This window comes from Doryrhamphus excisus, linkage group LG5, assembly GCF_037039965.1.
Source record: "Doryrhamphus excisus strain RoL-2023G ecotype Guam linkage group LG5, RoL_Dexc_Guam_v1.1, whole genome shotgun sequence".
Classification (NCBI taxonomy): Eukaryota; Metazoa; Chordata; class Actinopteri; order Syngnathiformes; family Syngnathidae; genus Doryrhamphus; species Doryrhamphus excisus.
This window is the reverse complement of record NC_136361.1, coordinates 16,711,041-16,727,425: the sequence shown is the minus strand read 5'-3', so window position 1 is coordinate 16,727,425 and position 16,385 is coordinate 16,711,041. Positions and strand designations below refer to the sequence as shown.

Below are 16,385 nucleotides of genomic sequence, written 5' to 3'. Positions count from 1 at the left end.
GCAGGCGAGGCGCAGGCGGCAAAGCGCAGGCGACAAAGTGCAGGCGGCGGTGCGCAGGCGAAGCGCAGGCTGCCTAATGGTAAATTGACTGACATCACCAAAACATCACCAGCAGATGTGTCGCATACATTTCAATGGAAAAAAACAGCAAGACAGCAACCACTAGTTAATGTAAACATCTGAACCAGCATGTACATTTTTGTATTAATCATCTGAGATGTCAACCAATTAGAGCCCATAAAATTAATTCCTATGTTGCATGTTTGTTAGATTAATCAACTTTCTGGTCCTCCTATGTATAGATGAAGCGCACTCTACTAATGGCATTGTGGAGCAGGAAGAACAGCTCCATTGTAAGCCAAAAGTAAACATATATTTGGATTACCAATGTCGAGAATATGGCCTCAGAGAAGGATAAGCGATATATATATGCCTCAGAGAAATTGTTAAATTTCAAACCTCAGGACACACTTTAACTTTGAGAGAATGTTTGGCCGTGGACCAGGAAGCAGTCTTTGCCGCTTCACATAGGGCCTTATGGACCAATTTACCCCCGGGTGGCGCAATCTCTGACGGAAGGGCAGAAAGAGCGAAGGTTGCCTGCTCTTTGGTCTCTTGTTTGCCAGGTGGAGTGAACAGAACCTGGGGCACGAGGCCGTACAGCTGGAAGAAGAACACAGCCATTGCGTGAGCCCAAGTGGGGAGCGTGGGGTTGGGGCTGAACAGCAACACGGCATGGACGATTTGCAAAGGCAGGCAGAACAGAACTAAGAAGGAGACTGATAAAGTTAGCGAACAGGACCTCCAGGGGTTAGACTTGGACGGGTCTGACCGATTCAACTGCTTGGGGTTCTTGTAGTGAAGATCTATGTGAAGAACCAGCAGGCAAAGCAAGGGGAGCATGAACACCGCCATGCCATGGACATACACCAAGAACTGGGGGCTGAGGATGGTGTCAGGGGCGCAAATTCCCCAATGGCTGCTGTGAATCTCCTCATAGGTAAAATTATGCAAGTCATTTGTGTAAAACTTTGACAGAAAACCTCCATACGGGAGATGCTTCCCAATAACCATGCGGTCTTGGGGGTATTTCGGGAATTGGGTAAGATGGGGCGATGGTGTTGTCCAGTTGCCATCCCGCTCCAGGCCAGCTTGGTCTTGAGCTGTCCTTCCCCACCTGTCGAGGACGTCAGAGCTGATGAACTGGCCAAAAGAGGTTAGAACGGAAACCATCCAGCACACCAGGACCACACAGAGAGCTCGCTGACGTGTCACCAGAACGGAGTATCTGGTATTAAAAAAACATAACACATAATATGGATTAATAATCTGACTGGGCTTAGACCAGTTCTTTGCGGTTTCTTCTTTGGTCTATGCCAAAACCCTCCACAAAGTCTCTCATATAAATTGGGTTTAGCAGTTTTTGGGTCAGTGTTACTTTGACTTTTGGTCTGAATCTGGCGCTTTTATTAAGAATGGTTGTGAATTTTATGCTATATATAATAATGTATCCATTTTTTAAATTAAAGTGCAAGGGGACTGGTTTATACTGGAGGAGTTAATTACGTAGATCGTTGTAAGCACTTTGTTTGATAAGGTCCGTAAGGCAGGCCAACTCAATGTTATTTTCCAATCAGTTCCATGGTGCATAGTGGACCAGATTTGGCCCAAGGGCCTGAGTTTGCATTAAGGTAGGAATTCTGACTGGTTTCTACTTGGCAAGTTTCCATTATGAAAAGTTATCAAGGGTAACGAATAAAATAATTTGGGATTGTATCACTGTTAGACTGAATGTCGGATGAGTGGTTAGCTCGCAGGCCTCACAGCTAGAAGACAGGGGTTCAATTCCACCCTCGGCTATCTCTGTGTGGACTTTGCATGTTCTCCCCCGTACATGCGTGGGTTTTCTCCGTGTACTCCGGTTTCCTCCCACATTCCAAAAACATGCTAGGTTAATTGGCGACTCCAAATTGTCCATAGGTATGAATGTGAGTGTGAATGGTTGTTTGTCTATATGTGCCCTGTGATTGGCTGGCGACCAGTCCAGGGTGTACCCCGCCTCTCGCCCGAAAACAGCTGGGATAGGCTCCAGCACCTCCCGTGACCCTCGTGAGTAGAAAATGAATGATTGAGTGAATGAATCACTGTTAGCCTGCACGGCGATGGAGTGGTTAGTTTGCAGGCCTCACAGCTAGAAGACCGGGGTTCAATTCCGCCCTCAGCCATCTCTGTGTGGAGTTTGCATGTTCTCCCCCGTACATGTGTGGGTTTTCTCCGGGTACTCCGGTTTCCTCCCACATTCCAAAAACATGCTAGGTTAATTGGCGACTCCAAATTGTCCATAGGTATGAATGTGAGTGTGAATGGTTGTTTGTCTATATGTGCCCTGTGATTGGCTGGCGACCAGTCCAGGGTGTACCCCGCCTCTCGCCCGAAGTCAGCTGGGATTGGCTCCAGCACCCCCCGCCACCCTTGTAAGAAAAAGCGGTAGAAAATGAATGAATGAATGAATAGACATACTGATGTTTGCATTTTGTGACACTAGAGTCGTGGGGGAGCCTATCCCAGCTGACTTTTGACTATGTGAAAGCAAATTCTGGTGTGGGGTTGGTTCACTTCAGATCAAGTGTTGATGCATTGACCAAAGACAAAAACAAGGGTTAACAAAACAGGTACTCTTTGAGTCTTGTTGCCAGGTCTCTAAAACCCGTTCAAAAAAGCCTCTCGCCCAAAGACAGCTGGGATAGGCTCCAGCGACAATTTTGAGGATAAGGTTGATTGCGCCACTCAGCTGTTGGTGTGAAATTCATGTGTTGATCATTGTAAAAAAAAACAACAACAATAGTCTTCCATAGAAATGACAGGGACAGGTGCTGCTGTCAATCAAGCATTTTTAGAGTCTTGTTATATTTACTCTGATTTTCTCTCAATTCGCAGTTCAACAACCACATTGTGTGAAATACTCCCGGCAGAAATGAGCAGTCTGTTTCGATATAACGCGAACCCATATGGCACATCTTGACGTCTTTATAGCCTTTTTCCTCTTAGTTTTATATTGATTTTCTTCATTTACTACAGGGAGCAAAGTGTTTGCTGACTCTGGCCTCCCACATATTCACCCCCCCCCCCGCACTTATATATGTCTATGATGGTGATAATGAGCCGTGTTTATCGTCTAATTAACAGCATGTGTTTGTGAGAAAATTGATGATGAGGTGCCATAATGGCCACTTGTTTGTTTTATGTTTACTCACCTGCTGGGCCAGTGATGCTGCAGGTAACAGTCCAACGTGAGCAACACCAGCAGGCACATAGTGAACTGCCTCACCAGTAGGGGGCAGCACACCAGGGTGATGCAGGTGTACAGACACTGCGGGGTCCTCAAGTTAAGGAACACGATCACGGGGATCTCCAGAGCGCCCCCTATGGCGCCGACCCACCCCAGGCACAAGCGAAGGCAACAGGATACACTTCCGTGCTGGGGTCTCGCACCCGAATTGGCTCCGTTTACATCAGCCACTGTTGCATCACCTCCAACTGCCATGCATAATCTGACGCTCACCACTATGATGGCTACGGCGACAATGCACTGGCACAGGGAATAAAGCCATAAAAATTCCATGCCTGGAAAAGAGAGGAAAAGAACATTTAATGAGGATGTGGATATGCCAATTTCATTCATTTTCTACCGCTTTTCCTCACGAGGGTCGCGGGGTGCTGGAGCCTATCCCAGCTGTCTTATGGGCGAGAGGCGGGGTACACCCTGGACTGGTCGCCAGCCAATCACAGGGCACATATAGACAAACAACCATTCACACTCACATTCATACCTATGGACAATTTGGAGTCGCCAATTAACCTAGCATGTTTTTGGAATGTGGGAGGAAACCCGGAATACCCGGAGAAAACATGCAAACTCCACACAGAGATGGCCGAGGGTGGAATCAAACTAAGGTCTCCCAGGCCTGCATGCTAACCACTCGTCCGCCATGCAGCCACAATGCAATCATTTATTCATTCATTTTCTATCGTTTATCCTCAGGAGGGTTGCGGGGGTGCTGGAACCTATCCCAGCTGTCTTCAGACGAGAGGCGGGGTACACCATGTACTGGTCGCCAGCCAATCACAGGGCACATATAGACAAACAACCATTCACACTCACATTCATACCTATGGACAATTTGGAGTCGCCAATTAAGGGTGGAATTGAAGTAGGCTCTCTAAGCTGTACGCGCTAACCACTCGCTCACCGTGCACAGCACTGCACAAACTACAATTGCAGAGGGTGGAATTGAACTCGGGTCTCCAAGCTGTGTGGCCTGCGCGTTAACCGCATTCATACCTATGGACAATTTGGAGTCGCCAATTAACCTAGCATGTTTTTGGAATGTGGGAGGAAACCGGAGTACCCGGAGAAAACCCACGCATGCACGGGGAGAACATGCAAACTCCACACAGAGATAGCCGAGCGTGGAATTGAACCCGGGTCTCCTAGCTGTGAGGTCTGCTCGCTAACCACTCGACCGCCGTGCAGGCTAACAGTGATTCATTCATTCATTTTCTACTCACGAGGGTCGCGGGGGTGCTGGAGCCTATCCCAGCTGTCTTCGGGCGAAAGGCGGGGTACACCCTGGACTGGTCGCCAGCCAATCACAGGGCACATATAGACAAACAACCATTCACACTCACATTCATACCTATGTACAATTTGGAGTCGCCAATTAACCTAGCATGTTTTTGGAATGTGGAAGGAAACCCACGGATGCACGGGGAGAACATGCAAACTCCACACAGAGATGGCCGAGGGTGGAATTGAACCCTGGTCTCCTAGCTGTGAGGTCTGCGCGCTAACCACTTGTCCACTGTGTAGCCCGATATGCCAATTTTTAATTTTTTATGTAAAATTATCCCTGTCGATGACAAGGGAAAAAAAATCATTTTATTTCTATTGTTTCTTATGGGGGGGTGCATTCTAAATCCAAGCCAGTATTGCAGGACAGGATGTTCACCTTTAGAACTTCCACTGCAATACATTTCAAAATCCACCAGTCAGGGGTTGATGACAAGAGTAGAATTTTAAAAGCAGAGTGAGAGAAATTGGGTGCAGATGTGATGCAAGTTTTGGTTCGGGGGGGCAGGGAGTAAGGGAGATATTTTTGATGGCTATTGCCGGGCTGTAAAAAGAGGCAATCGAACAAAAAGGTCAGGTTGGGCCAGACTTGACGGAAGTACACAACACACTGAGAATGTGAGCGCCATGCAAAAACAACACGACACAATATTTGTGATCATTTTTTTGTGTAGTTTCTCCACACACAGTCTAGTCGCATTAATGCAGAATTACACCAACATTGGCATTCATAACAGTCGTTCTCCAAAACACATTTAATAATGATTGACAGCTAATTCCTGCACATGTTCAAACAGCAGCCTCACACAAAGCGGCGTGTTCCAATACTGGAATTGCCGCCGCTAATGCCACCTGTCCATTTCCACGTAATTAGTTTGACCTTTAGTTTGAGTAGTCGGAGTTGTCAGTCTTCCGTAATCATCATGACTGGATGAAATTTACCTTCAGAGCTTCAACAACTTAACACAAAAGCCTCGGAAAAACTGGGGTAGCTTTGTAACAGCGGTATGTTTTGTTGCTAGGCCTAATTAAGGCCGAATTAAGATGTTAAGTGAAGGGATCTTGTTGTATATATTTTTTTTATTGGTCCCTTAAAGGGGAAATGCACTTTTTTTAATTCTGTCTGTTTTTTTCAGGCTGTCTTTGCTTTAAATATATATACATATGTAATTTTGCAGGCGGCGCGGTGGTTGAGTGGTTTGCGCACAGACCTCATAGCTAGGAGACCAGGGTTCAATTCCACCCTCGACCGTCTCTGGAGTTTGCATGTTCTCCTCGTGCATGCGTGGGTTTTCTCCGGGTACTCCGGTTTCCTCCCACATTCCAAAAACATGCTAGGTTAATTGGCGATTCCAAATTGTCCATAGGTATGAATGTGAGTGTGAATGGTTGTTTGTCTATATGTGCCCTGTGATTGGCTGGCGACCAGTCCAGGGTGTACCCCGCCTCTCACCTAAAGGCAGCTGGGATAGGCTCCAGCACCCCCGCGACCCTTGTGAGGAAAAAGCGGTAGAAAATGAATGAATGAATGAATGAATGTAATTTTGCAGGCAGCACGGTGGACGAGTGTTTAGCGTGCAGACCTCACAGCTAGGAGACCAGGGTTCAATTCCACCCTTGGCCATCTCTGTGTGGTGTTTGCACGTTCACCCCGTGCATGCGTGGGTTTTCTCCGGGTACTCCGGTTTCCTCCCACATTCCAAAAACATGCTAGGTTAATTGGCGACTCCAAATTGTCCATAGGTATGAATGTGAGTGTGAATGGTTGTTTGTCTATATGTGCCCTGTGATTGGCTGGCGACCAGTCCAGGGTGTACCCCGCCTCTCGCCCGAAGACAGCTGGGATAGGCCCCATCACCCACCACGACCCTTGTGAAAATGAATGAACATAATTTTGCATCAAACCTGGCCTCGCCATTAGGCAATAGAGTGAAACCTTGGTTAACATCCGCCTTGCTTAGCGTCTTTTTTGGTTAACAACAAAAATTTACACCACTATTTGGCTTCGGTTTGCATGTATTCTCCGGTTAGTGCACAATATGATGCCGTCTTGTGTTATGAATACACTGCGTGAGTCCAATTGTATTCTTAATTTTATCAAAAACTACCTTTTCTGTTAGCATCCTATTATGTAGCGAAGCACAATGGAAACCGCAACCAGAAGTCGCCTACGTCTATGATGTAATGGTAATGGTTTTATTTCATTTGATCATGCATCAGATTACAATTGAATGCATCACATAATCAGTTCACAGTTCCACATGTCCAAAAGGAGTAGGAAGAAGCAAAGCTTATTAAATCCTACCCCTCCATCTGGTACTTTTACAATCGGTAACTGTTACATTTGTTCACTTCCTGCTTTCCTAATTTAGTTTTAAGTTTTTAGTTTTTTTTTTTAGTTTTATTTATTAATTTTGTTTTTATTTTTTTTATTTTTTTGTCACGTACCGAAGTACAAGGTGATATGACCATCCAATGACATAATGGGTACCATAGTAAGTGTCAATATAGTGATATGTATAGCACATCATGACTGGTTCAAGACTCTTCATCCTTGTTTTTAGCAAACATCAACTGCTTGTATTGTTTCTTGAATTGGCTCATCGTTGTGCATTGTTTGAGGGTCTTACTCAATCCATTCCATAGTTTGATTCCACCTGCTGAAATGCTATGGCTTTTTAACATAGTCCTAGCATAAAAGTGTTTCATGTCATTCAAAAAATTTTAACACAAAACCTGTTTTTGTTATCATTTTACAATTGTAGTCTTACACGCATAAAACAATTTTTCATGCAGATAAATGAACAAGTTACTTTTATCTTCATTGAAAATATGACTCCCAAAGACATAATGTGACAGCGAGACCTCCTACCTTTTTTGTCACAAGTTCTTTCTCACTATCTGAAATGCTGGTACTTGCAATGACTCATGGCAAAACAGGCAAGTGGTATCCGTATGATGTCTCGCTGCAATATAGTGTCTTTGGCTACAGTCACGTCAATAATCACATCTTCAATGAAGGTAAAAGTAACCTGTATTAAGTAGTAGGAGGATTCCCGATGGCCAAAAAAAAAGTAATGATGAGAATAAAAAGATGCAGTTACCTGTTGCGTCGACAAAGGCGATTAAGTTCAGTCTATGATGTGTGCCTTTTTATGGCTGCATTTATACACCTCCTCTCTCTGCCTCGCACCTCTTACTCAGGCGAAACCTGATTTATAAACCTGTCTCCTTTTTTTATCGCTCTACCCTGTCTTTGCAAACATATCAATTGTGTAAATGTTGTATCATGGCTGCCCTTTCTTTGCGAAGTGTACAAAGGGTAACGCCACGTCTCCCAGGTAGGCGGAATATGTAAAGAAGACATGCATTTTACATACAGCCATTGATTGTTATATGCAAAGTATTTGGAAGAAGAAAATGGTTGAAAATCATGAATTTCATTCCTATATTATTAATATGTTATTGCTTATACCCCGTCTCTAGCCCAAAGTCAGCTGGGATTGGCCCCAGCATACCCTAGGGAGGACAAGTGGCATAGAAAATGAATGAAAGTTATTGCTTACTCTATGTCCTATATTTATTTATGCATTACTGCTGTACTCATTTATTTATATGATTTAATATATTTATTCATGCAATGTATTTTCTATGTATTTATTACTTGTGATTATTTTTTTATAATTTTTTTTACTTATTTATATATTGATTTATTTATTTTAACATTTTTAAATTTCTGTTATTTAATTGCTATTATTATCACGGCATAAGCCATCTGGTGGCATTAAATAGTCTTTGCTTCTTCCTGCTCCTTTACAGACATGCTGAATCGTGTAATTTCAAACATGTGATATTTTTGTCAATGTTCGAAACACATAAAACCATTACCACATAACCAAATAACCGAACCAAAGGGAATCACATAGGCTACCCTGAGGCTCATCATCCAGATTATTCCATATGATCTTACACAGTTCATTTAATAACCCATAGCATGCAACAACACAAAAGAGAGAAATTGAAAAAAAAAAGACAACCAAGAGATGAAGCCTGCAGACATAACAATTACTTGAAAGGGAAGTTTTGTGCAAAGCACCCTTTTTTTTTAAAAAAAATATGCAAATATTTTTAATGAACTGGAAGGCTGACAGATATGGCTTGGAATATTCACCCAAGCATTTAACCGTTTACAAATCGTTTTCCCATAGCATGCCAAAAGGATCAAGCCCCAGGCAGAGGCTCGTGATAAAAGAAAGGCCAATACAGGGGCTTCATTTCTCATACATAATGAGAATGAGAATGCTTTATTGATCCCTAGTGGGTGTTCGGATACTTGAAAAATATAAAATGTAAATCGAATATTGGCTTTGGCACACACAATGAAAAAAATACAGGATTTGGCATTAATTAAAAAAAAATCCCATAGGCTAAATATGACCTTCAGGGTTAAGGATGGGTCAATACTTCTTCTTATTTTAATTTATTTTTACTTGATCTAATTATGAGTGGTTAGTGCGCAGCTACAGCTACAGCTCACAGCTAGGAGACCGAAGTTCAATTCCACCCTCAGCCATCTCTGTGTGGAATTTGCATGTTCTCCCCGTGCATGCGTGGGTTTTCTCCGGGTGCTCCGGTTTCCTCCCACATTCCAAAAACATGCATGCTAGGTTAATTGGCGAATTGTACAAATTGTCCATAGATGTGAATGTGAGTGTGAATGGTTGTTTGTCTATATGTGCCCTGTGATTGGCTGGCAACCAGTCCAGGGTGTACCCCGCTGGTGTACAGCTGAGATGCGCTCCAGTACCCCCATGACCCTTGTGAGGATAAGTGGTAAAAAATGAATAAATGAATTATCTCATTATTTGTAATATTTTTTAAATCCATATTTTGTATTAAAATATATTATTTCATTAATTAATTCATTCATTCATTTTCTGCCGCTTTTTGAATTATTTGTTATATTTATTTAACTAGATTATATATGTGTAATATTTAAAAAAACGTATTAGTTTTTAAAACGAATTAAAAGATCATTCAAATAAACCTCATTCTTCCTTATGCATGTGTGGTTGAAACCACGCCACTGTGTTCTCGCGTTACTTATAACGAGATCTGCCCGTTTTAACCCGAGTAGGAAACCCCGTTCCATCCTCTTCCCTTCGCTGTCCACAAGCAAGGTAAAGCGCTTCTTGATTCACGGATTTAAATATGGGTTTTTTTAGTGGAATACAAAGCGCGTCATCCTCATAACTCCGACATGTTAAGCGAAATAAGCGGTTTCCTCTAAAAGTCGGCTCCGCGGTGGATATCTCAACGATATGAATTGATTTAAGCAGTTTTTAGCCTGTGCACAGCACAGCCTTAAGTAATGGCGGCTCCCATGCCGCCTCGTTGTGTCCTGTACGCTGCTAACTAGTGTCTCCGTTTAGTAAATAAAGTTGCCGGGTGTTGGTGTGAATATTTACGATTTCTGACGGCCGGTACGAATATTTGTGGCAAGAAGTGTGTCCTTCCCCGACAAAACAGTCGTGTAGCTAACATGCCCGGCTAGCTAATATTAGCGGTTAGCCTAATATGTGCTATATGTAAGGCTAACGTCGTTTCTATTGTAATTACACAATATACGCACATACAGATTTGGGCATTAACTTGTCTCCGGCTCTATACGAGTACATAGTACGAGTACATACTGTAATATTTATATTGATAGTTGTCAATTATAAATATGGAACGCTAGCTGTGGCTAACATGCTGTCAACCCCCGTGCCTATACATGCTATTGCATGATTGTTTGAGAATATCCATGTATTGTATATTATTGGTGGCATTTAACTGAAATGTTCTGTTTCAAGATGCCTGGTGTCACAGTGAAAGACGTCAACCAGCAAGAGTTCGTCACTGCGCTGGCAGCCTTCCTGAAAAAGTGAGTTCACAAGTCTCACTTATTTTGTTTTTCTTTCGGCTTTTCCCTGATTATGGAGTTACCCACTTATTTTCTGTTGTGTACTGCTTGAATCCTATGTGAAATTTACTTTCATCAATGTCCACAGTGCTGCAGGATAAAGTAATGTCCTGTTAAATTTATTTTGGGGTCATTTTTCAGGTCAGGAAAGCTGAAGGTGCCAGATTGGGTGGACCTTGTCAAGCTGGGCAAGCACAAGGAACTTGCACCCGGTGATGAGAACTGGTTCTACATCAGAGCCGGTATGTTTCAATATGTTTAAGCACAAGTGTATGTATCACATGTATTTAGCATGCTGTTGGATTTTGATGCGTACATACAGTATCGCCAATGTTGGCTCATTTACTAAATTCCATAGTTTTTGCAGTTTGAGTGAAAAACCGATTAAGTCAAATACAGGAATTCCATTTCTACGATTTAAGTTGGAACCTGTACCTATATCTACTGGCAAGTCACTAAAACTTGGGTTGAATGTGTACAATACTGCATTAAGAGTTTTAATAGATTAAGAAATTACAGTATTTCATAGAGGCACATCCTTTCACATATTGAAAAATATAATCTTTATCCTTGATGGTTGTGGTGGTCGAGTGGCTTGGACTGGGCATGCGGTCGGTATTTCTTCCTGAGATTTCCTGTGATGTGGTGGCATTCCTTTTCTTTGACGCACTGCTTGGGAGACTGGAAAGGTGGCAAGTTGGTAGAGAGTGGGGGGCAACATTGTCGAAGGGCCACCACAAACATTTACGAACTAAACCGCTTGCATAGAACAGGTCTGTACGCTTGGCTTTTTCACTGAGCACAAGTGCTCCTAAACGAGAAATATGAATTTTCTTTAATATTAATTCTTAGGTCACACATAGTTGGACAAAACAATATTTAGTCAGCCATCAACTGATGATCTCCCATTTTTAAAGGTGAGTTCTCCAATTTTTATCATTGGACAATATAAGAATAATCCAGAAAATCATTGCTTTTTAATATAATTAGCAAATTAAGGTGGAAAATAAGTATGATCATTAAGAAAATTCCATAGTTGTATGCTTTTTGTGAGCAATGACAGAGGTCAACTTAAAGTTTTCCACACGCAGTTTCTGATAAATTGGACCAGTGATGTGTTGGGACATGTTACTGGGCAACATGGACTTTCAACTCCCTCCAAAAGAAGAGGTTGAGATCCAGAGACTGGCTACGCCACGACCTTGAAATGCTTCTTACGGAGCCACTCCTTCCTTGCCTGGGTGGTGTGTTTGGGGTCATTACCATGCTGACCCAGCCACGTTTCATCGTCTATGACCTTGATTTTGGAATGAGGTTTTGAGTTTAGTTTCAACAAAAGTTAGAATTTGGTTTCTTCTGATATGACATTCTCCCAGTCCTCTTCTGGATCATCCAAATGCAGATGTCTATGCTCATACAGATGGGGGACATGTCTTCCGCCAGAGACTCAAATTCTGCAGTGCCATTAGTGTGCTAGTACCCTTTAATTTATTCCCAGCAATCTGCAGGTCATTCAGACCCCCCCCCCCCGTGTGGTTCTGGGATTTTTGCTCACCGTTCTCGTGATCATTTTGACACCACAGGTGAGATCTGGCGTGGAACCCCAGATCAAAGGAGATTATCAGTGGTCTTGTATATCTTCCATTTTCTAATTGATTTCTTATTTCTTGCTTACCTAGTATTGCAGATTCAGTCTTCCCAGCCTGGTGCAGGGCAACAATTTTGTTTCTGGTGTCCTTTTGACAGCTGTTTGCTCTTGGCCATAGTGGAGTCTGAGGCTGTGTACATGTCTTTTATACTGATGAGTTCAAAAGGGTGCCGTTGGTACAGGGAACAAGTGGAGGACAGTGGAGCCTCTAAAAGTTGTTACAGGTCAAGAGCCAGAAATCTTGCTTGTTTGTAGGTGACCAAATATTGTCCACCATAATTTGCTAATTCTTTAATAAATGTGATTTTTCTGGATTTTTTCTCATTTTGTCTCAATCAAGGTATACCTATGATGAACATTTGAAACTTCTTTTAAGTGGCAGAACATATGCAATTGGTGGCTATGTAATACTTTTTGCCCCCAGTGTATAAAAGGTGCCATTGTAAGGCCACTCCAACCTTCTCATTTGTCCCTTAGCTTTTTGTACTCGAGTCACTTGACACACTGGTAAAATTGCTTGTACTGTCGGTATCGGTAGTCTGTTAGTATATTTTTACGGCTTTAATGCAAGGAGCCTTTTACAGTGCCCGGTGATGACGTGGAAGTTCTAAGTGGAAAAAGATCTTACGAGGCCTCAAGTACTCAAGCTATTCAATTCTTGTTTTCTTAGCGCAGCAATTATGTCAAATACATTTCTGCTCCTCCCATGCTAAATACTTTCTGTTAATTTAGCCTCCACAGTTCGTCACCTGTACCTACGTGGAGGAGCTGGCGTGGGCTCCATGACCAAGATCTATGGAGGTCGCAAGAGGAACGGCGTGTGTCCGGCCCACTACAGCGTCGGATCCAAGAATGTGGCCCGCAAAGTCCTGCAGGCCCTCGAGCTTCTCAAGATGATTGAGAAGGATCCTAATGGGTCAGTGTCAGTCTTCATTCGTACTTCTTGATTTACTCATTTTAGGTACCGATTTTGCCAAATGCAGATAAGTGACTTCCTTGAAAGACAAGTTGTTTGAAAGTCTAAATATTACATTATATATCAATTTTTTTCCACTTTTCTCTCCTAGTGGCCGTAGACTAACCTCCCAGGGAACCAGAGACCTGGACAGAATTGCCGGCCAGGTGAGCAACTATTTTTCTCTCTTTTGTGATTGTTCTCCAGGAACGGGCACCTCAGGTTTATCCTCCATGTAATAGCTGTACTTTTTAGGAGAGAAGTTTCTCCTTGCTTTGTTTGTGTCACCTTGTTTTTCCCCATTCTCAAAATCTAAACAATGAAATAAAAACCAATTAAGACTTGTACTTTGAGTATTACGTTTAGTGGATATGAGCAGTGAAGGTTGTTGCAAGGTTATTTCCTAGAAACGGCGGATACACTGCCTCTCCCTACCTCCTTTACTGTACATTAAATCTATTAGAATGGAAGCCGTCTTTGTGGGATTTGAGTACCAGGTGACAAGCTTGTTTGTTTAAATGAAATGACTGATTATGTATCGTATTTAACTGTTTAATGTTTGGAGCTCAGGGTATGTTCAAGGTTTATTAGAGCACTTGTCCTTGGGCAAATGTTAGCTGTCAGCCAAGTGAGATGTTGCATATCTAACTTGCATTCCCCCCCAAACACCTCACTTGGGTCTTGTCAGAAAGCTGGAGGGGGGGATGCAGCAGCGGCGCCATAATAATCCAAGGGTAAAAGGGGTAAACGTTAGGAGGGAATTTCATGCTTGGCGACACGGCCGTATGGCATGTTCTCCTTGTTTACCCATGCTAATGAGGAGTAAGCAGATGAGCAGACTAAGTCCCAAGCACCACCACCCATCCTGCGGCGCCAAAATTGGCAGGAAGCGTGTTGCAAGCCCCTTATGAATCGCCCCGCCCGTCATGTGTATTGTACTTTTGATGCCTTTTCACTGTTCTGTCAGTACACTAGGCGATGCTTTTTGGCAGTGCTCAGAAAAACATGTTTTCCAAACTCAGCAGTCTCCCAAGGCTCCAAGAAATTGTTTTCATTTCCTCTTGAAATGCACCATTGTGGTTGGTCATCAAGTAAATAGAATATAAAGGAGCAGGGAGGCTTCATTTGATTAGTTGAATAAAGCCATTAAGGCACTTCCCCCTCCCCCCCGTGAATTAGTGAATTTTAATTTGCAGTCAAGAGTTTTATTTTCAATGCAGAAGCACAACCACCCCATCTTGATGGGAGTTAGTGTATCTTGTGAACATTCTTGACGCTTGTTTTTCTTTCCAACAGGTTGCAGCTGCAAACAAGAAAACTGTTTAATAAATCTTTTGGAGAAATGAAGTTCTGTTTTTAGTTTGTCGTTTGTCACCCATCTGGGAAACCAACAAAGCAGTGCAAAACTTTCTAAATAATGCCACAAATATAATTGCTTTGGATTTGTTGTGTATCTGTGGTCATTTGCAATTAAGCAAAGTCTTTGTCACTGATTATAAATGCTATGTTTTAAACCTCCATCACACTCTGCACGAAGAAATTGACCTGACAGAATGGAAATTTAAGAATTCTTAAGACATTTTGGAGATTTGTAAGCTTGGCTCTTTTCCTTGATGACATGTGTCAGCAGCTGATGGAGATTAACTTTTTTTTCCCAGCATGATATGATGGTTCAATGGGCTTCTTGTGGTTCACCTCTGTACTGACCATGCTGGTGGCTGCTGGTAGAGTTCACTTGACTGTTTGGCGTATGAAGTGATGCACATAATACAATGCTTCATAAAGATGTTTCGGTGGCAGCTGGCTGCGTTTTCTCCCAAATGGATCAGAATGTTTGGAATACTGTAGTAATATGCTGAATGTCATTTGACATTTTTCCACTTCAAAACCACCTCTAAATGTTTAGCACGTTCAAAACATTCGATCCAGCATTTCAGTACACCTGGTATTTGGAATGTCAATTTTTAAATGACCAAATTTAATTAACATTTTTAAAAAATACCAAAATTACATTCCCAGTGGCTCATTCAAGTTGTGACTAAGGTAATTGACAATTGCTGGTCATATCTGACTAAAACAAGGTATTGCCAAGAGATGTACTTCAAAATGCATTCTTGTGTAAAATGGATACTAAAATGTTTTTGCTCCCATCTTCCATATAAACGTTAAAAGTGAAACTGTACACAAGACCTTTCTGTCAAATATTGACATTTGTGTAGGAGAGTACTTTTTTTTTTTCAAGATTATCCATCCACTTCACTTGTGTGGCCAATAAAGCTGCTGATTAGACAGCATGGTTATTGCACAGGTATGCCTTGACCTGGCTACAACTAAAGGCCACTCCAAAACTGCTGGTGTTGCAATTGCTGTGGGTTTTTGCTGTAGGTATGCTTATTGCAGTAATGTCCACCAGGGCAGTTCTTTGTGAATTCTATGTTAAATTTCTGATAAGTATGATAAGCTGTTGTCCCCAGAGGCGTTTGACAGACTTTTGCAGTGCCTCCAATCAACAACGTGGAACCGCACCTTCCAAGATCATCTGAGACCAGCCACCTGGACAGCTGCTGCAACAATCTGTTTGGAGGTGGGTGGCAAAGAAGTACTAGCATTTTTATTTTGTTAGGAAAAAAAAACACAGTAAAGCAGGCTGTCAAATGGCCAGCTTGAAGCTGGCTTTCCGACTGTTTTTCAAGGTTTTATTGTCCTGTGATTTGGGAATTTACCATCTTTCTCAAAAGCACAATATCTCAGCAAGCATTCTAGTCTAACCCCATCCCCAGCACAGATATTTCTAGTGCATATTATGTATTCATTCAGTTCATCTATGTGTGCCTATTTGTGCCTATTTGACCTTTTAAAGTTCAAAAGTGGGATTACTAAATTAAAACTTCAACACAAAACTCACTAAACTCAATACCCTGTGCTTTCAAAGTCCTGCAGAGGGCGCCAAAGTACCGACTATAGTTGCTACTACAACCTAGTCCTTGATCTGTTCATTTTATTGCAATTAATTCAGAATCATTTTAATACTGACAGAGGATTATGTTTTATGATACATTTTGGCAATTCAATATCACATTTATTGCAGCCATTGGCTGCTTCTGTATCAAATTCAAGGTCTTTCCACAGATCAATTCAAGCGCAGCGCTAATTGACTGTGAAAGACCCAAATAGTTGTGCTCCCATA

General features: G+C 42.3%; 2 protein-coding genes across 2 annotated transcripts; one reads left to right on the top strand and one right to left on the bottom strand.

Annotated features, from left to right (window-relative positions):
• Positions 1 to 453: 453 nt before the first annotated feature.
• On the bottom strand, positions 454 to 3,622 carry LOC131105716 (adenosine receptor A1). Its single transcript, XM_058054124.2, has 2 exons — positions 3,255 to 3,622; positions 454 to 1,288 (listed from the first exon to the last, which is right to left on the bottom strand). The coding sequence occupies exons 1-2, from the start codon at positions 3,620 to 3,622 to the stop codon at positions 454 to 456; spliced, it is 1,203 nt and encodes a 400-aa protein (XP_057910107.2).
• A 6,103-nt stretch (positions 3,623 to 9,725) lies between these two features.
• Positions 9,726 to 14,545, top strand: rps19 (ribosomal protein S19). The gene is made up of 6 exons (XM_058053239.2): positions 9,726 to 9,810; positions 10,486 to 10,556; positions 10,737 to 10,837; positions 12,976 to 13,159; positions 13,311 to 13,365; positions 14,495 to 14,545. The coding sequence occupies exons 2-6, from the start codon at positions 10,486 to 10,488 to the stop codon at positions 14,522 to 14,524; spliced, it is 441 nt and encodes a 146-aa protein (XP_057909222.1). The 5' UTR covers positions 9,726 to 9,810; the 3' UTR covers positions 14,525 to 14,545.
• The last annotated feature ends 1,840 nt before the right edge of the window (positions 14,546 to 16,385 follow it).